The sequence below is a fragment of the Marmota flaviventris genome, chromosome 3 (genome assembly GCF_047511675.1).
Source record: "Marmota flaviventris isolate mMarFla1 chromosome 3, mMarFla1.hap1, whole genome shotgun sequence".
Taxonomy (NCBI): Eukaryota; Metazoa; Chordata; class Mammalia; order Rodentia; family Sciuridae; genus Marmota; species Marmota flaviventris.
In genome coordinates this window covers 74,209,225-74,232,807 of record NC_092500.1, presented here as the reverse complement: position 1 = coordinate 74,232,807, position 23,583 = coordinate 74,209,225, and the positions used below count along the sequence as shown (strand labels likewise).

General features: G+C 36.2%; 1 protein-coding gene across 2 annotated transcripts in view; it reads left to right on the top strand.

Moving 5' to 3' along the window:
- Nucleotides 1-22,104, top strand: part of Pdzrn4 (PDZ domain containing ring finger 4) — a 361,383-nt gene extending 339,279 nt beyond the window's left edge. For both annotated transcript variants that reach the window (XM_027934208.2, XM_027934209.2), the window contains 5 exons: nucleotides 295-393; nucleotides 2,846-2,908; nucleotides 10,303-10,404; nucleotides 14,602-14,718; nucleotides 20,578-22,104. In XM_027934208.2, coding sequence (XP_027790009.2) covers nucleotides 295-393; nucleotides 2,846-2,908; nucleotides 10,303-10,404; nucleotides 14,602-14,718; nucleotides 20,578-22,104 — 1,908 coding nt within the window. The remainder of the gene's footprint in view (nucleotides 1-294; nucleotides 394-2,845; nucleotides 2,909-10,302; nucleotides 10,405-14,601; nucleotides 14,719-20,577) is intronic.
- The last annotated feature ends 1,479 nt before the right edge of the window (nucleotides 22,105-23,583 follow it).

Here is a 23,583-nt window from a genome sequence, read left to right as displayed (position 1 = left end):
ATATTTAACATTTTGAGACTTTACATATTTCCAACTTCACAATAACATGAATATGTAAAAATCACATAATGTTCGTATTTAACAACTTCACAATGGAGATATGTAACATTGGGATGAATATTCAGAAATACACATTGAAGGTAAATTTTGATAATTTGGGTCACATGAGTTAATTTCGGATGTTGGGCAGTAATATTCAAACTTCCCAGGGTGACCCAAAGAATATTTGTGCCTTCTCCATTCTGCTGTGAGATTTCTCTGAGATAAATGTCGCTCTGTGTGCTGTTCTCTCAGGAGGTCGAGTTGTGTCGTGTTAGCAGTCAGGAGAAGCTCGGTCTGACAGTCTGCTACAGAACAGATGATGAAGAAGACATGGGCATTTATGTCAGCGAGGTAAGAATGCTGTGGAGGGGGCGAGGAAAGGGAGGGATGAAATGAAAGGACTCACAATGAGAAAATCCTTGCAAGGCTTGAATGTGAAACATTGGCCACATTCCAATGCTGTCACTTTCAATTAGGAAAGTAAATTATGCTGCCCAAGTAATGTAATTATTATCAGCTTGTTTAATGTGGATGCTTTTACCACAGAATCCCAGCAAGGAAAAGTGTGAAAGTAGTAACATTGTGTAAATTTAAATAAATTCTCATATAAGAATGCAGAGAGTGGAGCAAAGTTTTTGATCTGCAAACGTTTGTCCTTCCATTCCATTGCTTCTTTTATTGTTCTGTTAACAATAGCATTAGCTAATTATTTTAAGTTAATGTTCACAATAATCACGTCTTTTACTCTAGTGATGAGATGGATAAATTTGAATACCCAAGGAGCACATCTATCAGTTTTATTCAATCCCATAATCACTTTTAAGAAGTGAGGAACTAAAGGTGAAAAACCTTTGCAATTAATTATTTTGAAAAAGTGTCCAGTAAAATTTATTACCATCGATGATATTTTTAAAACTTCCAAAGATCATTTTATGAGAAATAGCAAAGTATGGAGTTTTTTAAAAAAAAAAAAAATATATATTTACATATGATTGAAAATTACACACAGCATGCAAACACACACATATAAAAGTGTGTGTGTGTGTGTATGTGTGTATGTGTAGATTCTATATTCCTGTAGAAAAATACTCAAGAGTTAGACAAACTAGATACAATTGCTCTTCCATGTTGTTCCAAGTTCTCATGGCCATGGTGCTGAAAATATTACCTAACATGACAAGCTTCAGCTTTCTCAACTTGAAATTCAATGCAACAATCTTTATATTATTGTTTTTGTAGAGCTGTTTAGAATATGAAAGTGATCACATAATTAACAAACTCAGAAAAACTACACAGCTTGATAAATGTAGAATGTATTATTTATCATTTTTCCAAAGAATTTGCTGACTGGCTATTCCGATGGAAAATGCTCCAGAGAATATTTGATCTACATACTTCTTTCAAATGTAAAGCTATGACAATCCCTCTGATTAAATTGAGCAAGTAAAAGAAATACCTACTGAACTATCTTTTGTAATAAGCACAGAGGTAGAAAGTTAAGAGTTTGAAATTAGTTTGATTATAGTTTTGAAGACAAAGTTTTAGATTGTGAATAGCTTTTAAATGGGATACAGTTGATTGATGATCCCTCACTTCCTTTCGATAAGTCTCTATTATTTAAATGTCAGATTTGAAGCTTCACTTTCCAGGGATGATTAAGAAACCACAGGAACTGAGCATATGGACTTGGAAGGAATGTTGTTCTTACCCCTCCTCTATATAATTATAGTTGCATGTATTTGATTTATCACTTAAGACTCAGTTGTTAGGTGGCACCCCTAATAAGAAAGTAATATTAAAGATCTGGATAGGCTGGATCAACTTCAGGCTACATTTGAAATACTTTGCTTGGAAAAAAGCTTTGAAGCAACAAGCCAAGTAAATAGTTTGAAACCATCAGAAATCTGCTAGGTGGAATTCCCCCAGTGAACTGTAAGTCATCACTCAAGTTCAGCACATTAAAATGTTGATACACTCTTGCTAGACCTTTAAATAACTATTTATTCTAAAATAGTTTACAGTTAAAATACTTGATCCTATATGTAAAGTGGTACTGAGTAATAAAATGTATAGCTAGGATTTCTTTTTTCATTTCTTAAGCAAGATAGGTTATAAATCCCTTCATAAATTAATATACTTATGAGACAGAAATCCCTTTAATAAATGTAGACTTATAGTATAACTATCATCTTTTCTAAGACAGCCAGGGCAGGATTTAAAGACTGACTTAGTAGAAAGAAAATTTCCTGAGTCCAGAGAATCCTAACATTAACATTTCATGTCAGCTGAAGACCATCTGACAACTGAGATTCAGAAATAAATGAATGAATGTGGGGGGAAAAGGAAGAGAAAGAAGGAAGGGATGGATGGAAGGAGGGAGAAAAAAAAAGTCTTCAAATCAAGTTCTATTCTAATCCACTTCATTTTATTATTGTTAACTCTAAAATAGTCTATTTACATTTTTAGGATTAGTAATTTTTTTTGGTACCTAGGATTGAACTCAGGAATTCATCCCCAGCCCTATTTTATATAATATTTAGACCTTGAATTGCTTAGCACCTCACCATTGCTGAAGCTGTCTTTGAATAATCGATTCTCCTGCCTCAGCCTCTGGAGCCCCTGGGATTACAGGTAAGCACCACCATGCCTGGCTAGGAGTAGTAATTTTTGATGGATAAAAATACAACATGCACTCTGTCAAAAATCAATAGAGAATTTTGAACCAGGAACTTAAAACTGAATCTGTAAGTTCTTGGGTGGATACTGACTGCCCCTTTAAAGATGTATATCCTTTCCATTTCAGGTAGATCCAAATAGCATCGCTGCCAAGGATGGACGGATTCGAGAAGGGGATCGAATTTTGCAAGTATGTGGTGTGGTTATTTCCTTAAATCTCCTACTGTCTACCCAAAAGTTTTTATTATGTTTCTTATAAAACATTAGAGAACAGATTTTGTCTTTGCTTTTGTATATTAACATCTATGAAATAGAAAAGCTACCATTTGAACATTTTTAAAGTAAAGATGGTAGCATTTATTAAGAGTTATCAGATAATAATTAATGGGTTAATATCAATCTCTGGAGTGGGATTCCTGGACTTCAACTCCCAGGTCCACCATTGGCTTGGCTGGGCACATCACTTAACCTCCTTTCATTTCAAGTCCATTTTCACATCTTAGAAAGTGGTAACAATTATATAACCTATTATTGTTGTGAAGATCACATATTATGTATGAAAAATGCTGAACCCAGTGTGTGAAAGTGTTTAATAACCATTAGTGGCTATTATTTCTAGCAGCATCAGCAGTAACAATTGATGCCTTGTCTAGAATAAATTAGGTGAACTTGGATCCAGATGTTCCTTTACTAAATGAAAGTTTTCACATCTAAAGAAAGTTCAACCACTCACTAATGAGTTTCTGGGGCCAGAAAATACAATTTCTTCTTCATATAGAAATGTGAAAATATAGAAAGTGATTAAATATCAGTTTAATGAGGAGACAATAAGCAGAACACATAGAGATTGCAGGACTGTCAAGAAAATTCCAGGCAAATCAGGAATAACAAAAGTTTGATTTTCTGCTCCAAACCTGCCTGTACATATTCCATCTCTTCAGAGTCCTCTCCCATAAAGAGTGGATGCAGGAAAGACACAGGCTCCCCAGCTCCTGTGTCCCCATCAACTCCCAAATGAAAACAGAGGTCCTTCTAGGTTGAGCTTCACTGTCAATCACAACTGTAAATGAGAGAGGACAACTATAATAGCAAGTTGAAGGAATACACACTGTTAAAATACCCAACAGAACTTCTAGTTCGGGTAACACAGTTTCCGTTTCTCCTTGCTGTATGTGGACCTCCAGAGGATGTTTCTTTGGAGAATCTCAGTTTCAAAATTATGATAGTTGCTTCCAAGCTTTCTGGGCAACCTCTCCCAGGAAGACATCAGTTTACATAGAGGGTCACAATACAGGATGACACTGTCATAATGTGGCTGTGCATCTGCAGCCTTTTCTTCTCTTCCTTCTTCAAGGGGACACTCACTGAATCCCACCACTTCTTTTTCTCTTTTCCTCTTTGTAGCAGAACTCTTTTTCATCAAAAAAATCTTCTACTAAGATTCCCATTAGTTAAGGATAAAGAGTTAATGATCGTTTGGGGTCCCACTAGTTTGCAGAGAATCTCTGAAGTATATCATTTTTAGTTCTGTGAGAATGGTAAGTGGTGACCTGTAGTTAAACAAAAGGGAATTGTGTCTGTCTTTGGATTCATCACAGGAAGAAAAAGTGAACCAGGAAACCAAGACATAGTCTTATTTGCCATCATATTTGCATCATCTTTCACAATCCACAGGAATAATTCAATGAATGAAATGAGCTATTCAGTTGAAAGGATGATAGGATAAATAAGACCTGAACAGCCTCATTGAGAAATTAAGAGTACCATTTTAGTGTATCATCCAGGCACAAAAGCTTTTAAAATGCTCACTTTTTAAATTTGAAAATAATTTAAAATGTACTGTTCATTGTGTTACCATCTCCAATTAAATATACTAAAAATGATGTTACCTTTTGATGCTCAGGGTCATGCTATACCCAGCAATCATTACACAATGCAATAATGAAATAAAATGCTCAATGACTGAAACATGTAGGACATTTTGTGCCCTGATATTAAATGACCCTATTTGGATATACTGAGTCTACATATTGTCATTTTTCTTACTGATCTCTTGGCTGTCACCAGCTGCCACTTCTTCTCACCATCTACTCTCCACCACCACCTCCTATTATTTTCTCACCTGACTTCTTCGCTAATTTCCAGCTAACCAGATACACAAACACAGTGATTAAAATTAGTCCTGTGGGTGTCATTTTAGAAATAAAATTCACCTTTCCATACATACATACAATGTTTTGACATTTCTAGAGTCTCAGCTATATTGTGGGTGGATAAATTTCTGAAGAAAAATCTGCAAGATAATAAAACATTCCTTAATGGAGTTGGTTCATTGAAGAAACAACAGCAGGATTGATAAAGTGTTGTTTGCTGCCTGATTACTTTATATTCTGTGACAAATATGTCACACTTAATGAATAAATACATGTCACATTAAAAAGCCTAGAACTCAATTCTATCTGCGCACATAGGCAGCAATGTCTTAAGGGTGCTTGTGGAATTATATTAAGTAAAACTGTGACAAAATTGTACCCATAGACAAATAGCTCCCATATGGCTGATGAGAGATTATGGGATACCATGTAATGAACAATTAATGACTTCTTTCCCAGGGAAATGAGAGTGAGGGAAACAGAGGATTTACTTCTTATCCTTGAGGTTTCCTGGCTGGCTTTTATTTAAATGAATCTCTTTAGAGCAATTGGGATTCTAATTTTCTGTTCACAATGACCTAAGTAGAGCACAGTTTATGGTCCTGCCCTTAGTGTGTAGCTAAGATTTTTTTTCCATTTGGCACACCAGGTGCTTGTGAGATGACCTCACCCAACAACATCACATGTACTCACACTTAGGATAGCTTCATGAGAAACTTGTTGGTTCTCATGTATTTTCCCTTTGCAAGCTCTTGATGGTTCTGTTTCTGTGCCACTGCCTAGAACTTGTGTCAAATTCATCCACAGTAATTATCCTAGGGAAGTCCTCTTACAAAATTGCACATCCAAAGAAAGTATTTCTGAGCTAGAAAGCAAGAGTTAAATGCTGAAATAAATTATCAGCTTTCCCAAGAAGAAACCACTGTGTTCTGTTTTCTCCTTGGCATGGTAAGTGTGTAACACTCCATGTAAGCAGCCCCGTCTCATGCTGGCCAGGAAGTGGGACATGTACCGAAGGATTACTTCCAGACAGATCTCTGCCAGAACTCAACAGTGGAATATGGAGACTTCTGATGAGCCCTTTCTGTGTGCTACACATAAACTTATCCTCAGAATTTCTTCCTACTTTTGAATTTTCTTCCCTATGAATAGCTATTTCCTGTTGGTGTTCTTTAAATATCTATATCTCTATACTTTGTACTCACCCTTTTCTCTCCATATTAAAATAAAAACAGACTTGAAATAAATCTTTCCTTTTCTACTTAAGATTATTGATTTTTCCTAAGAAATTCTGTAGGTAGTTGAGTGCCAAGAATTTCAGTCACCAATCAACCTCTGGTACAATAATATAGTAAACAAAAATTGATACATATAAGCAGAGAAACTATATCAGACCAATTCTAAGTATTTAGGCTCATTCTCTCTCATGTCCATGCAGGAGATTGGGCCTAAAGTGATATTTTTGACTCCCAGATCTCTCCTAAGACAACAGTAATACCCATCTTGAAACTAATCTTTACATATGATTATGTAAACTGAGATATATATTATCCACAAATATTTCCCTCATTTATTAAAACAAGTTACATATTATCTCCTTCTTGGTTCTCTTCCTCTCTCTCTCTCTGCTTAAAATTGTAAGAGAAGAGACTTGACTAGCCATATGTCTCCTTCCCTTGCTGTGAGGTTCTCCACCTTTATGTCAGTGTGGGGTCTTCTAGGCAACTTCCCCACAAGCAGTCCTGAATCCCTAAGCCATTTTTTTCAGGAGCACAGGAAATTGAAGTTTGGAGGCTCTATGTGGTACCATTCCTAAAAGCTTTTCATTTCTTGAGAGGAATCTTCTGAAACACATGTCTGCATTTCTTGCCTTAATATCAGTTTGGGCATGAAACCAAATCCTGAGTACAATGGGATCTACCAACCAGTTGGCTAAAGTGTTCCTTATTTTGAAAAAGAAAACAGTAAATTACATTTTAATGCCATATTTCTGAGGCAAATTCATTTCATCCTTGGTATGATTCTGCCTATAAGTGTTTCTGCAACAACTGATCTGCACCAAGCCCTCCCCAAATGAAAACTAGGACTAATTGGCAGAACTGGAGACCAAGCTCTCCAGAGGAGTTTTCAGAGGAGAAAGATGAATACCAACAGGAAAGGGACTGAAAAGAGAAAACCATATTTTTCCTGATGGCTAAGAGTTAATAAATAGAAGGTAAATATCTTTCTAAATAGAACCATGTTTAGTGCTATGGATTTAATTATTGTTTATGAATATATTTGCTTCGTTTAACAAGAAATAAAAGGAAAGAGTCTTGCCTTTACTGAGAATTAAAGTATAAATGGTGATAACTATAATAATTGCATCAATACTAATGTGTACCAACATTGAATACGATTTTTGTACCAATCACTTATTTAAACCTTCTGTAACAACCTTCTGTACCATTATTATATGCATTTTAAGATAGCAAACATAATAACAACTTTAGACTGATATGAATGAGGAATATTTAGATTGATGGCAAGTGAAATTTAGATGAAGAATGGGGACATATGTTCATTTTTGAGTGGAGACCAGGGGGAAATGTAGTAAGAATTATATTTCAAACAGAAAAGGTGAAGATAACTTGTGTGAAATCATTCAGCTCAGTTAAAATCAAAATGTGCCCATAGTGGGGAGGAGATGAAATGATTAGGTTCATGTTTGACAAACATATAATTGTATTACAGCTATACTACTAAAAGATTATTATAAAGTGAACATAAGCCCTCCAAGGTAAAAGAGAATAAAAATCATAGTCATTATTTTAAAATAAGACTTAGTATAGAATGAAGGAGGTACAGTAGAATCCATGAAGACCCAAATTTATCTTTTTTTTTTTTTATTGGTTGTTCAAAACATTACAAAGCTCTTGACATATCATATTTCATACATTTGATTCAGGTGGGTTTTGAACTCCCAATTTTACCCCAAATACAGATTGCAGAATCAAGTCAGTTACACATCTACATTTTTACATAATGCCCTATTAGTAACTGTTGTATTCTGCTACCTTTCCTATCCTCTACTATCTCCCCTCCCCTCCCCTCCCATCTTCTCTCTCTACCCCATCTACTGTAATTCATTTCTCTCCTTGTTTATTTTCCCATTCCCCTCACAACCTCTTATATGTAATTTTGTATAACAATGAGGATCTCCCTCCATTACCATGCAATTTCCCTTTTCTCTCCCTTTCCCTCCCACCTCATGTATCTGTTTAATGTTAATCTTTTCTTCCTGCTCTTCCTCCCTGCTTTGTTCTTAGTTGCTCTCATTATATCAAAGAAGACATTTGGTATTTGTTTTTTAGGGATTGGCTAGCTTCACTAAGCATAATCTGCTCTAGTGCCATCCATTTCCCTGCAAATTCCATGATTTTGTCATTTTTTAGTGCTGTATAATACTCCATTGTGTATAAATGCCACATTTTTTTTTAATCCATTCATCTATTGAAGGGCATCTGGGTTGGTTCCACAGTCTAGCGATTGTGAATTTTGCTGCTATGAACATCGATGTAGCAGTATCCCTGTAGTACGCTCTTTTAAAGTCTTCAGGGAATAGTCCGAGAAGGGCAATAGCTGGGTCAAATGGTAGTTCCATTCCCAGCTTTCCCAGGAATCTCCATACTGCTTTCCAAATTGGCCACACCAGTTTGCAGTCCCACCAGCAATGTACAAGAGTACCCTTTTCCCCACATCCTCTCCAGCACTTGTTGTTGTTTGCCAATTTATCTTTGAGAAAAAAAAAAAGACCTTGGATTCAATACATACATAACTTTTCTGATACATTTATCAGAAAAAAAAAAAACACAACAGACCCTTTTCTGTCATTATTCCCCATTTGGGGATCATGGATCCTGTTTTCTAGGTTGACAGATTTTATTTATGGTTGAAAAAAAAAAAAACAATGCACATGAAACTTGTAAAAGTTGGCTTTCTTGTCTACATTGTAAGCAAGAAACAAAGGTGGTATTTGCATTTGTCAGAGAAGATGTAACATGTGGGTAGGATTGTGTGCTTTTTAAACATATGATAAGAGGTTAAGAATAAAGATCATAATTATGGGGGCTGGGATTGTGGCACCGTGGGAGAATGCTTGACTGGCACTTCTGAGGCAGTGGGTTTGATCCTCAGCAACACATAAAAATAAATAAATTTATTTTTAAAAAAGACCATAATTGTGGTCTAAAGTTGAGATTCCTTGCTTCCTAATCATTGTGTTTATCCTCCTTTCCTCAGCCAGCATCCCTGAGTCTCACAGGGGAAAACCACAGTAGTCTACTTAATGTTTTACACAGCAATCCTTAGTTAAAGGATATTAATTATGGAAAAAATGGTTAGTGCAGCCATATTTGCCATATGTCTCTTATTTAAATAATTTAATAATTGTCTTAGGTAAAATATATGAAATTTTCTTTTCATATATTTTGATTATATATTAGATATGAAAATTTTTATTGTCTTGAAATTCAACATTTAATATAAGATTTTAATTTTTAAATAGTAAGACAAAAACTAAAAGCTAAATACATTTGACCATGAAAGTCTAGTTTAAAATACAAACTTTAGATGTTTAATTTACTCTATCTTTAGAACTTAGAAAAAGTAAAAATGCAGATTTCAAATGCCATAGGCATCTTTTCTGTGTAGCTTAAAGTTTACTGAAGATCAGTTTCTTTCCCCCATTTTTATTAACAAGTCAAATTTATTCTATGTTAATTTTTAAAAACATTGAAGTATAGTTAAGATATTGCATGAGTTTAGGGTTAGGAAATCTTAGAAAGGAGCTGGAGTTTTGATGAGGAGGTTACTGATGAGTTTCTCCTTTTGATTAGCTAAGCACTGAGATACACCCTGAGTGATGTTTGGGCATCTGAGTCAGACCCACACACAAATATGAAATGATTAAGTGAAAATGCAATCAGCAGTGGCTTGGGAGCATCGCCTGGTGAGAGATAATACTGCAGCCCTCTAATTGGCTCACAGCAAGCATGCAGGATGACGGATTTCAGTTGTGGTATTGCCGGTCCTGCTTCCCCCAGCACTATTATCTCAGAGTGACACTTCCATTACTCTGAGCGGAGAAAGATGAACGTCACCTGTCAGGGGCTGGTTAATTGTGTTGCTAGATGTATGTTGCCAGGGCGCAGGTTGGACATTTATGAACATAACTGCTTCCTCTGATGTCCGCCATCCTTCAGGGATCGATATGGCTCTTACAGTAAGCGCATAATTGAGTGAAGGCACTTTCCACGGAGGGGCTGAAGATGAGCCCATTGTGTGAGCTTCATTGTCCATACATTTACCATAAATGAGCTGATATTTGCCATTTATTGTGCGCAGCATTGTGGAAATGGAAACTAATGTGCCACTTTCATTTGTTTTCTAGATAAATGGGGAAGATGTCCAGAATCGAGAAGAAGCAGTGGCATTGCTGTCTAGTGATGAGTGTAAGAGAATCGTGCTGCTTGTTGCAAGGCCAGAGATTCAGGTCAGAACGGAGATCAAAAGTCCTCAGACTGTACTCGATATTCACTGACTTTGTGGATGAAACTACAATCATTATCTGCTATTCTACATCAAATCAACCTCATAGATACCTGTAAAACCAAGCATACAAAATACAACCAAGACTGATCTTTTCTAATTTACCAACTTTACCAAAAAAAAGTATACATTGAAGACTGCCTTATACAGAATACCAGCTAAATATCCCACTTGAGGATATTTAAAGCACACAAAATTGAATCATTATTCTCTCTTTCCATTTGCCAGTTTTTAAATGAAGTCACACAAATGGTTGACTTTATATGATTTTTAATTTTGTGTGAATCCTCACATTAGCTTCCCATCTAAAAATACTTAATTGGCATATGAAGGTATGGTGAAAGAATCTCTAATGAGAACATTAGCATATCTAATAACTGTCATGTAAGGTATTTTATGTAGTTTGGTGTGTTCCATATATATAGTAGTTGAATTTTTTTCCAAGTTCGATATGACAGAAACATTTGTCCAACCAAAAATCTGATGTTTCTAAAGGAATTCTGTTATATCTTTACCGAGGAAGATGTCATGAAAATAAAGGAGAGGTAATGGTGGAAGAAATGTACTATTGGTACTTCCTTTTATATCCTTTTTATATCCCACCACAATGCAGAAAGGACAATACATTGTCACCGTTCTATCCATCTGTCAGTAGTTTGAGTGAAGTTAGTTATATCGCCATTTGTCTCTTAGGTTATTGATCTGATATTTTTCAGACTCAGTAACTACATACTATCTATAAATTACATTGAGTAAGTGTATTTCAGTGTCAGACTGAGTCCTGACTTGAATATAGTGGTTATAAAAGATCACCCTTTCCGCATATATTTCCTTTATGCCCTTGACCATTCTAAATGGTTCTCATAAAAGTCGGCCATAGCCTGGAGCAGAATAGAGTCACACACCTGAGGTCTTAGGAGTAGGGAAGTGACCCCACACAACTGGCTGGGTTGCCTAGGTGGTAATGAATTTTTGAAATATGAATGAGACTGTAACAATTACCTGGAAATTTCTCAAATCTGTTATCTCACTGATCACGTTTTCTTGAAAAAGAACAGAATAAAAGGGCTAAATATTAGTGAAATTCATGGTAAATTGAAATGAACTCAGTCGTGCAAAAGAAATCTTTATATTATAAGGTGGTTTCCTGCCCTTTTTGTGTAACTGCTAGAGAAACTCATTAATTTAGAACTAAAGGCATTTCCTTAAACTATGCCACATAACGGCCATAATGGGCTATGAAAAGAATAGAAATTAATGACACAGGACCAGATCCTCTGAATCTTTGATGGAATACATATGCTTGGCAGAACTAGTGGCATCTTTGAATATTTGGCTACACTCCTGGTCTTTCCCTCAAAAGAATCAATATTGGAGAATGAATTTTCAAATGAGACTTACTTTCCCCAATTGATCAAAGATGGTCCTCTGACTCCATAGGATGCTACCCTGCCTGTCAAAATCAGGATGCGCATTAGCTCATTGATCCTAAAGAAGGCTTCATTGCACTGAAAGGAAGCTAATTGCCTAAAGAAAATCAGATTTCCAGAGAAATCAGCAAAGAAAATATACACCTTAAAAATGCAATTTAAGCAGACATGATATAAAGTCACTACCCCCCCAAAAAAAGAAGGAAACAAAAAAAGTTGTCTTTATATTACCCATTTTTCCCTTCAAAGTTAATATATCTCACTGCATTTTTTTGCATGTGTATTTTATTCAGGGAGAATGTGGAAGCATTTTGTGTGCTTTTAGAATGTTTTTTAAAAATGCTTCGAATACTCGCTAGATTCTTGGAAATGATCTACAAAGTTGCTAGCGGCAGTATTGTGCATCTGTGCAATATTTTTTAAATAACTCATTTCCTTCATTCCCTGTCACCTCTCTTTCATTTCCTGCCCATTTTCTTCCTCAGACCATTAAAGATATTGCTTTTCTGTCCTATTCCCCTCAGGACATAGGGGCAGAGAGGGTTCTCATAGGAACCTGTAGCCACTACTTTTGAGACAGTGTATATTGTTCCTTTTTCTGCAATGTTACATATTGTCCACTCTGGTGCAGACAGATCCCCACTGTATTATGCAGACAATTCTTCCTTTCCTGCAGCTCAGCTCAAGAGGGATGCCAATCTCTGTTGCAGCATTAGACTCAGACAGCAGTGAATGAATGTCTAAGTAGAAAGGGAAATACAATAGGGAAAGGAAGCCAGCAAGAAGAATCTCCCTCTACTTCCCAGCCTGTGGGGAAGTTTATTAAAATAGGCGTGCTGACTATATATGACATCTCAGGGTTGTATAGGGTTAGCCCATATGAAAAGAGTAATAGGGAATCATTAATTTCTACTTAGTTCTCTTTACCTTTTTTACCACTTCATTTAAACCTCAAAAGACTCTGTTCCATCACTCACTATATCAGTATTAGGAAATATTTTGTTTTGAACTAATTAAAGAAAAAAATCCTTGCTGTGTTCATGAAAAGCAAACATTTTTAGCTTTAAGTAATTTCTTTTAGAGTCTGGCATTTGTAGCTTCATGACACTTAAAAGGGATTACAGAATGTAAATTTGGACAATTATAAATTGGACTGAATTTAAAATTTTAGTCAGCATGATTATCATAGCTCATCTGCATATCAAAGTCAGTGGAGTGCAGTTAGGTCAATTTATTCAGGCCATATTAAGATAAATGAGGGTCAAAATTGTGTCCATACTTTTGGCTCCAGTTGGATTAAAGTTTGTTCTACATGGTCTTTAATAGATAACACAAAATCTATGATTTGCCTTCTTGTTAATGAAAGTGATACATACATGCTAATTCCTTTTTGATGAGGTTTTATTGACCTTACAGGTTTATTTTGTATTTTAAAATTTTTTTTAGTTGTGGATGGAAAAAATACCTTTATTTTATTTATTAATTTTCTTGTGGTGCTGGGATCGAACCCAGTGCCTTACATGTGTGCTAGGCAAGAGCACTATCACTGATCCACAACTCTAGCCTCTTTCAGGTTTGTGTATGTTTTAAAGTTTTAAAAGTTCAATTCAATTTAAAAGCTTATTTTACCAGTTTGTTGGTGAAAGCACTCTATTGTCCATGTTTGCTCACTAGAAAGTCATTTCTTTGTAACACAGAGTAAAGCAGAGTTTTGACAATAACCTAATTCATTTAATAACTATAGACAGCTAATTTATGTAATCCAGCTCCAAAATCCACTTTGAGGCAAATTAGCTGTATTGACTGTCAACACCAATCATATTAGCAAAGGTAATCACCAATTCTTCACTTCATTTTGTGGAGGAGACAAAAGCATTTATTCAGTTTCATTTGTGTAAGATTCCCACAAGAATGTATGCATCTTGCACCCACAAATAAAGCTCTATATGCTATACACAGTTTCATCTGCCATCAACAAGTCTTTTTTCTAGTAATTGAGCCTCAAAAGTGAGTTAATATAGGATGGAATCTGGGGTTGTAGCTCAGTGAGACAGCACAGGCTTTGTATGCATGAGGCCCTAGGTTTGATACCCAGTGCCTGAGAAAATAAACAAACAGACATGATACAGCATTGATGTATTTTTTGTGTCCATTATTTACAAATGAAATAGATGTCAGTTCCATCTTGTCAACTATCTTGTTACTTTGGGAGCTACCCGTCTAAAAGTGAAAAACAAAAACAAAGAAACAACAAAAACAGGATGAGGGTTACATCAGCCTGTGGGGTGACTTTGCAGATGATCTTATTGGGGGTTGTTGTAAGGAAAAAAAGCACCTAATTGCCCCATAGTCCTATTAGTATCATTGCAGTTCTTTCAACTCAGGGACTGTTGGAAGTAATGAGCATGACAGCTATGGATTATGCAGTATGCTTTTCATACATTTTGAAAGAAGGTAATGTTCTATGCTGTGAGATTTACTCACTTATGGGAGAAAATCTGTAGCACTGTTGCAGGAAAGGATAAAAGAATCCAATTTTATTTTTTTGTATTACCTTTTCTTCTTTCTGAGAGGTGAACTATAGGAGGCTGGTATTCTGAAGAGAATCATTATGATAAAAGGAACTGGTCAGGCATCGCCACTTAAGTTTACCCTATTTTAGCATGAGTTCTCACTAACGTAATATAATGTACTAATATATTCTTTTGCAGCTGGATGAAGGCTGGCTGGAAGATGAAAGAAATGAATTCTTAGAGGAGTTAAACTTAGAAATGTTGGAAGAACAGCATAATGAAGCAATGCAGCACACTGCCAATGAGGTGGAGCAGGTAGGGCCAACAATTTGAATGACAGCATTTGATATGTTGCTAGTTCTTTATTTAAATGTAGAACCATAAATGGAGGAAAAAAAAACACAATCTAAGGGTTTGATCAAACATCTCTGTAATGGTAATTTTTTAGAGCAAATGATCATCTCAAATGAAGCCGAAGGAATACATTTTTTTTTTCTGTTAAGAATATTTCTAGCTTGGGAAGCTCAGAGACTATTGTTAATAGAGTACAATAGTATTCAAATGTTGACCCAGGTACTGTTTCAATCTAATTACAGAAATTTATAGTAAAACCGTGAGCTGCTTGCTAATAGGCTAGCTGGAGACGAACTATATCCCATGAGGCAAACCTTCAAAAAGTAATATTTAAACTTCACAATGTTAATGTATCTGTTTGAATATTTAGGTTATGACTATTGGATAATGAGACATGATATAAGCCATCAATCTTATCTGCATATTTGGTGACATGATTACATCTGTATACCCCTGAATAATCAGATTATCTTTGGTCCAATGGCTACTGTTGACACATTGTGCAACATCTTCTATGACATCATTTGAGATTTTGATACCATTTGGTCTTAAAGTCACCCACTCATTTAACAAAAATTTTTAGTTTCTATTACGTTCCAAGTACCACACTTGAATACTCAGAATGCAAAAAATAAAACATTTTTTGTAAAAACTGACAGAATTTCTGTTCTTAAATGACTAATCAATAGTAAAGATCACAGAGTGGCTATGGCAAAGTGAGGCTTGGCATCTTTTTCATTATTTTTACATTCTCACTATATAAAACCAATATCAAATAATTTAGATTTTTAAATTCATGATATTCATCTGCTTGATGTAATTTTGTTACCACTTCAATCTCAGTTTTCTGCTTTGTTTAATTATCATCCTATTTTAAATATTAATTCTTCTTAATACTCCTAAAAAATAATTTTTAAAAAATCCTGATAGGCTTAACCACATGAAACAAACATTCTGTAACTTAACCCAGCTGAAAAATGAAATGTGTTTACATGCTAACATCTCAGGACAAACGTGTGGGTGCGCATGTTCATATATTAAATAAATCATCAGATCTCAAACTACACATTTGCCTAGCCATGTGTGATGTACTCATGCGCTGACCATTGCTCCTTGGCTACCACACAGCCTGCAGTTTATGCTCAGAAGTGACTCTGCTACTGTGTTCATTGCTTTTCAATATAGGTGAGACAGACTGAAATTTTTATGTATGACTTCAATACTGGCCACAAATAAAGATATTTTTGGTGGCAGTTGCTAGTTGTAAGCAAGAAAGTCCTCGCTCCAGGCTTTTTCTCTCTTGGATACAAAATGTGACCTGATACAGAATTGACAGGAGGATGTTGAAAAAGGGAAGGGAGAAATCCTGCCCAGGTGAAGTGATATGGTGTCAAATGCTGCCTACTCATCAGACGTAATACAAATGTTAGGTCTTTTGAGGTAACATTAGATGTCCCTGAGGTTAGATTCTTATTGTGTGGAAATTTTTCTTCACCATGAAACTGAAAAATGATGAGAAGTACAGAAACCTTTAAAAGTCTTTTGCCCCTATAAACAATAATACTACATTAGAAATGTCTTGGTAGAAACATTGCCTGTCACTGTAATAATTCCATAGGGAAATGATAAATGATAGAGCAGCATTACATTAGAAGCCAGGAATTCTAGATCTGAGAATGGAAAACTATTTTGCCCATTATTCATAGACCAGTAACAAAAGAAAAAGGAATTCAATTAAAATTCAATATCTAACCATACATATGCCTACTGACATGAAAAAGTTTCATTTTCCATACTCTCCTGGCCCATATGGCTACTACTGAAATATTGTGCAACATCTCCCTTAGCATAATTTGACTGCAGTACTTCAACTGCATGTAAAGAAAAAAAAAAACTAGTCTTCCTGTAGTTTTTTCAGTTCATCACAAAATATGTGAAAAATATCATTGTAATTAGTGTGATAAACTCAAATACATGATATCAATAATGTCTGAGGGTTTTGTGGCACAGTAGGCAGACCTCAACACATTTGATACTATTGTGACCTTATAGTCAGAGATGCCAGAGGTTGCAAGAAGTTTCCACTGTCAGTTATGATCACTTATAACTTTGTTATCAATAAAACATTTAAAATTAATATGTCCTAAGGCTGAGGATATAGCTCAGCGGTAGAGTACTTGCCTAGCACATGCAAGACCCTGGGTTCAGTCTCCAGCACCACAAAAAGAAGAACCAAAATCAGTAATTTTTTTTTTTTTTTTTTTTTGGTGGTGGTAGTGATGGGGTGGGTACCAGGCATTGAACCCAGGGACACTCAACCACTGAGCCACATCCCCAGCCCTTTTTTGTATTTTATTTAGAGATAGGGTCTCACTGAGTTACTTAGCACCTCACCATTGTTGAGGAAAATCAGTATGTTTTTAACAAATGAGGGAAAATTTTCTAGGAAAAGATTAAGAATCCTAGAATATGACATGATATATGATCATCTTCTCCCTCCAAATTACGTTACATTTGTTATGTGGAACAAAATAGCAATTACCTAGAGAAATCTTTTTAGACTTGTTTTTAATACCTTTTATTACACATTCCATCCCTCTTTAGCACTAACAGTTTTTACTATATTTAATTATGTAATTATACCTGTTAGAGAAAAGAAATATATACAGTAGTAAGTAAACTTAGATGTAAGGCAAATATAATCTAGAACTGCCCTGTTATTATTGTATAATTTTTATATGATGTGCCAGAGGAGAAAATTACTTTACCCCATTCACAGAGAAAGAACTACATATGCACCTCATTAGGGCAGAGACAAATTATTCTCTATAAAAGGCAAAATCTAACAGGGAGTAGTTATGCATATGTGTGTGTATATATACATATATGTAGGATATATATGCGTGTGTGTGTGTGTGTGTGTGTGTAAACAAAGTATATTCATGACCAAATCAAACAAGTTAAGGTCACCTGCTAATATTCATTTATGCTTTGGACCAAATGTTTCAGGTAAAGCAATTCCCTTGTCACTTTGTTTGCTTAAATTAAAAAAAAAAGAAAAAAGAAAAATACCTTCTTTGAGATTTCTTTATCTCAATGAATCTCAGAGTTAATTCTTAGATATTGCCCTTTTAGTTAAGACTAACTGAAATAACAAACTTCTGAACAACCTTGAATAATCAACAGATTAGAAAGAGAGCTAAAAGCCTTTGCATGTTAACTCTATAATTGTAGTTCTAAGAATTATCTTAAAGGTGATTATGAGAGATTTTTAAATCAGGTATGCCAATCCAAAAATAGTAGAACAGGTGCAAAGAAACAAAAGCGAATTTACTGAGGGGTGGGAGGGGGAAACCATAAGACATTAACATGAGCTCAATTATGTTATAAAGGTATCGGGGAAACCCGGCCAAAAAGAGGGAAGTAGCCGCAGGTACCCCACCCAAACTATTCCTAGGAATTCTAGAGGCAGCTTACTTTGATGGGTTTGAATTAATTTCTGTCCAGTGATGTCTCCAGGACCATTATTTGAGAAGTTTATCTTATAACTACAACAAGAGTGAGTGTTTAGAAAACCTTTCAGTCTAATAATATGCTCCTTATGGGGATTCTTTCTCAGAGTCACCAATGGGCCAGATATCCCCTTTTGTGTGTCTCAGAAAACCCCAAACACCAAGGGGTGTGAGATGGCTCAAGGTATTATGACCACTCTCATGGGAATCCGTCAGTTGAGTTGTGAAAGTGCCCTCCACACCAGGAGTAGGGTGTGTTCTTCAGAAGAGGTTCCCTATTAGGCCATTGCACATTAGAGGTGAGTTACCTCCATAAAAATCTAGTCACCTGTGGGGACAGAGTAGGCTGCAGGGGGCATTGATCTCTTTCCTTTTGTGTCCAGGGACCTTCGAGTAGATAAATATTCTAATAGGACTATGTCTACAGCCACCAAATAATATCTTACCTTCCTCTATCAAAATAATTATTACAAACACATTTTTTTACAATCATTACAGACTACCAGTAATAGGCAAAAAATAAAAATAAAACAATTACATTAAGTCATAGTGTCCTCCAGAGCAGACCAGAAAACTACTAAGTAGCCCATCAGTGAATCCTTATTATTTGGACTCTAAATACAGACTCCAGAAATTGGAAAATACCAGGACTCCCACAAAGATTATTTCATCCTCAAAAGTCAAAACTAGAGGGGCAATTCATACCCCTAAACCAGAGAGAGAGAGTTCAGTTTGAGGCAGAGTTGTTCTTAATAGTCTTACTCTCCCAGTGACTTCTTGTTCTTGGGAGCAGTTCAGTTTTATAATAAAGCAGGCTCAGATGGTTAGGAATGCTGATAGGAAGTAAGCTCAGGCAGTTGCACCTTCCAGACTAACATCAGTCCAAGTGGCCACCAAAGTTCAGCAACCACAACTGCACCCTGCTGAGAAGCAAAAGAACCCCAGAGAGGCTGTCCCAGGACTCAAGGTCTATCTGGATCACTAGAAATGTTATTAAACAAGCAACCACTGCCCAGAACACATGGAAGCCAATATAATGCACCAGGCTTTTGCACAAATAAAAAATATTTATTGTGTTGTCAATCAAAAAAGGGTCCAAGAGCTAAAAAGGAACTGAAATCTGCTTCCCCAGTTAGTGGGAGCAGGAGAACTTACAGGGAGGAAGTAAAGTTGCTTACTGTTTGGATGGCATACCTCTTCACATGCCTCTTCATAAATTGGGTGTGTTAGGTTCTGTGAAGGATCATTTGAGTTTTTTACACCATCAACCAGACAACCTGGCTTCTTCTGCTCATTTCCATTCTTAAAAAGCTGGTTCCAAAGCCTAAGAATGGTTACTGCCAGGCCTGGAGGCTTTTCCTGGTATAACTAAAGAACTTTGTTATTGAAGGAATTTATGTCCAAATGGGTCCAGGCCTTAGCTGATTTTACTTGCAATGCACCAATTCTTATATCTGAAAGAAATTACTGGTTGAAAGTAGAAAAATATTTTTATGTAACTGAAATGAGTCCTAAGAAATTGTTGTTGCTTTTGAGAGATGTGATTTCAAGATTGCACTGAGGTCAACACATGTACTCAAGAATATGCCATGCTGGCAACATAAGAAGTTCCAGGAGATATAGCTTTGCCTCTTATCCCTCTGTTAGTAATAACCTGAATTCATCTGGGATTAACCTTCCACATCTATAGATGGAAAGATTTTGGGCTCTCATACACAACGTAAAACTCATCCTGCAATTTTGTAGTGTTGGGCTTACTATTGTCAGCATATTACTAAGTCAATAAAGTTGGCTCTAAACTTGAAGAAAACTCAAAAGAAAAAAAAAAATAGGTGACTACGGCCTCTGAACTCCAGGTCTCATATTGCTGAAGACCATCAACATATTCTGTCTTATCTTTCTATGTATTTCCATCTCAGAGATTCATAAAGGTGTTTCATTTATACATCTTCATCTCAGAGATTATTAAATAGGAGAAAAATCTATAAAAGCAATTCCCATATCACTTTGTTTGCTTAAATTAAAAAAAAAAGAGTCACTCATTTACATGTGTCCTCTTATTTATACCCAAGTGAATATCACAGGCACAACCAAGCAACTTTCATTTTCTCTATTTCATTGCCTAAAAGGTTTCCATGAGCTAATTGTCCTCATTCCTGATACTAATCTATATCTTTATATAGACACTAAAATTAGAGCAGCTTTCTAGGAATTGCATTTTGCCAAGAAGCATTGTTTTACAAGCAATTTTCAACAATCAATGTTTTTCAAATCATTTTCCTTTGTTCTCTCAACTTTATTTTCTCAGCCAAAAAAGCAAGAAGAAGAAGAAGGCACAACAGACACAGCAACATCCTCCTCCAACAACCATGAGAAGGACAGTGGGGTGGGGCGCACAGATGAGAGCCTGAGAAATGAGGAGAGTTCAGAGCAGGAGAACGCAGCAGAGGACCCCAGCGGTACATCTTTGAAGAGCAAGAGAGAGCTGGGGCAAAGCCAAGACACCCTAGGAAGCGTGGAACTTCAGTGCAACGAGAGCTTTGTGTGTGGTGAATACATTGACTCAGACTGTGTTGGCAACCACGATGAGGAGTGTGAAAGATTCCGGCAGCTCTTGGAGCTCAAATGCAAGATTCAAAACCATGGAGAGTATGACCTGTATTACTCAAGCAGCACAATTGAGTGCAATCAGGGGGAGCAAGAGGGAGTGGAGCATGAGCTACAGTTACTTAATGAAGAGCTAAGAAACATTGAACTTGAGTGCCAGAATATTATGCAGGCTCACAGGCTCCAGAAAGTGACAGACCAATATGGAGACATCTGGGCTTTACATGATGGAGGCTTCCGAAATTACAACACCAGCCTCGATATGCAAAGGGGGAAATTAGATGACATCATCGAACATCCAGAGAAGTCAGACAAGGACAGTTCTAGTGCTTATAACACAGCTGAAAGTTGCAGAAGTACACCACTAACCGTAGACCGTTCCCCTGACAGTTCCCTTCCCAGATTGATCAACCTCACCAATAAGAAAAACCTGAGAAGCACAATTGCAACCCACCAAGCACCTTCTGGACAGAGTAGCAAAGAGTCAACATCCACCAAAGCCAAAACCACTGAACAAGTTTGTAGCATTGAAAGCCAGGAGAAGAGTTTGGAAAGCAGCACGCTTCCAGATCATGAGAAGACAGTCAGTGAACACGTCCCTTACCTCTCTCCTTACCACAGCTCCTCCTATAGGTATGCAAACATCCCAGCCCATGCTCGCCATTATCAAAGCTACATGCAGTTAATCCAACAGAAGTCTGCGGTGGAGTATGCCCAGAGCCAGCTCAGTTTGGTGAGCATGTGCAAGGAATCTCAGAAGGGTTCCGAGCCCAAGATGGAGTGGAAGGTAAAAATTAGGAGTGACGGGACCCGGTACATCACCAAGAGACCAGTGCGAGACCGAATTCTGAAGGAACGTGCCTTAAAGATCAAGGAGGAGCGGAGTGGCATGACCACAGACGATGACACCATGAGTGAGATGAAAATGGGGCGCTACTGGAGCAAAGAGGAGAGGAAACAACACCTGGTTCGGGCCAAAGAGCAGCGAAGGCGCCGGGAGTTCATGATGCGGAGCCGGCTGGAATGCCTTAAGGAGAGTCCTCAGAGTGGCAGCGAGGGCAAGAAGGAGATCAACATCATTGAACTGAGTCACAAAAAGATGATGAAAAAGAGAAACAAGAAAATTTTAGATAACTGGATGACAATCCAAGAACTGATGACCCATGGCGCCAAGTCTCCCGATGGCACAAGAGTTCATAATGCCTTTTTGTCAGTCACCACCGTATGACCAAATGAATGGAATGCAACTGATTTTCAGAGGGTGCTACCAGTTTCGGTAGAGTATGATTGCCTCGTTCAATGTGGCGTTTTTATATATATTTTGTGACTCTTTATAGTTTAAATTTTTTGTAAGCAAAATAACCTGGTAATTTTTCATTTGTTTTTCATATGCCAGTACCTTCTTTTTTTGGCTGAGATCTTTTCCTTAACTTGTGATATATTCATATTACTCATTTATAAAAAACAAAACAAAACAAAAAAACGAAAGGAAACAAACAAAAACTTGAACAAAAATACTGAGAAGCCAATTAATTTCCTACCTTAATGTATCTATTGTAAGTTAAAAATCTGGATTTATTTCTCTAGTTTACTTATTTTCTACTTTAATAATTCAATGCCAAAACAATTTCTATGCTTGCTTCTTTGCATAATATGTACTAATTTGAACCTGTTAATAAATCACATGCCACATCCTGTTTACACATATAAACACCTCTTTTTAACACCTTGTACTTTTAACACATAATGGCCGTTGTCTTTGTCTCAGTAAAGTGTAGGTGGACAATCTTCCTGTGATTTGTAGTGACATTGGTCATGTAGCTAGGTAATTGTGATAACTGTGACAATATAAAAGAAATAAATTATTGATTATCCTTAAGAAAAGTTATCAAGGAGTGTTTTATTTTCATTGTCCACTGTGGTTAACAGATATAAATTAGTTATACATGTATACTATTTAGAAGACTCCTAATTGTGGATTATAAACTGTGTACATTTCTATCACTTTTTTTTTCAATAAAGTTGTCTTGAACCACTTCTTATATAGATCATTGTGTCACATATTCCTTCCAGGATCAAATTAGATATGTACAGTGCCTAACAGATGCTAACTAAACATTCAGTATATATTCATGCTCCTCTTGCCTGCCACTCATGTCATACAAAGCCAAGAAAAAAATCAGGGAAGATGGAAAGAGGATCAGTAAAGTGCTTGAGATTATTTATAATGATAGGATGTATTTTAGTCTGCTCAGGCAGCTATAACAAAATAGCATCTACTGGGTGGCTTAAACAACAGGAATTTCTCACAGTTCTCGAGACAGAAAGTGAAGATCAAATGTGCCGGGGTTAGAGTTTTCAGCATATGAATTTTTGGAGGACAAAATTTAGTCCTTAGCACTTAGTTCATTTATTGAGTTGATAATTTAGGAATAAATTTTGGAAAGCCATCTCGGCACTAATTTTCAGCAGAATCAAATGCCTTATATGTCAGTTTATTAAAAGGTAAGATTGTTAGATGATTAGACAGATTTTTTTTAAATCTAGTTTTTCTTCATCTGAACTGATAAATCATATCATAGGTTAATCAATCACAAGCTCCCAGAGTGAAAGGCCAGATCAAATTTGTGCATGCAAACATGAGTTTGATCTTGTTTTCATTCAACCCAACGTGTCATTTTAATATAATGGATACACAACATCTGGA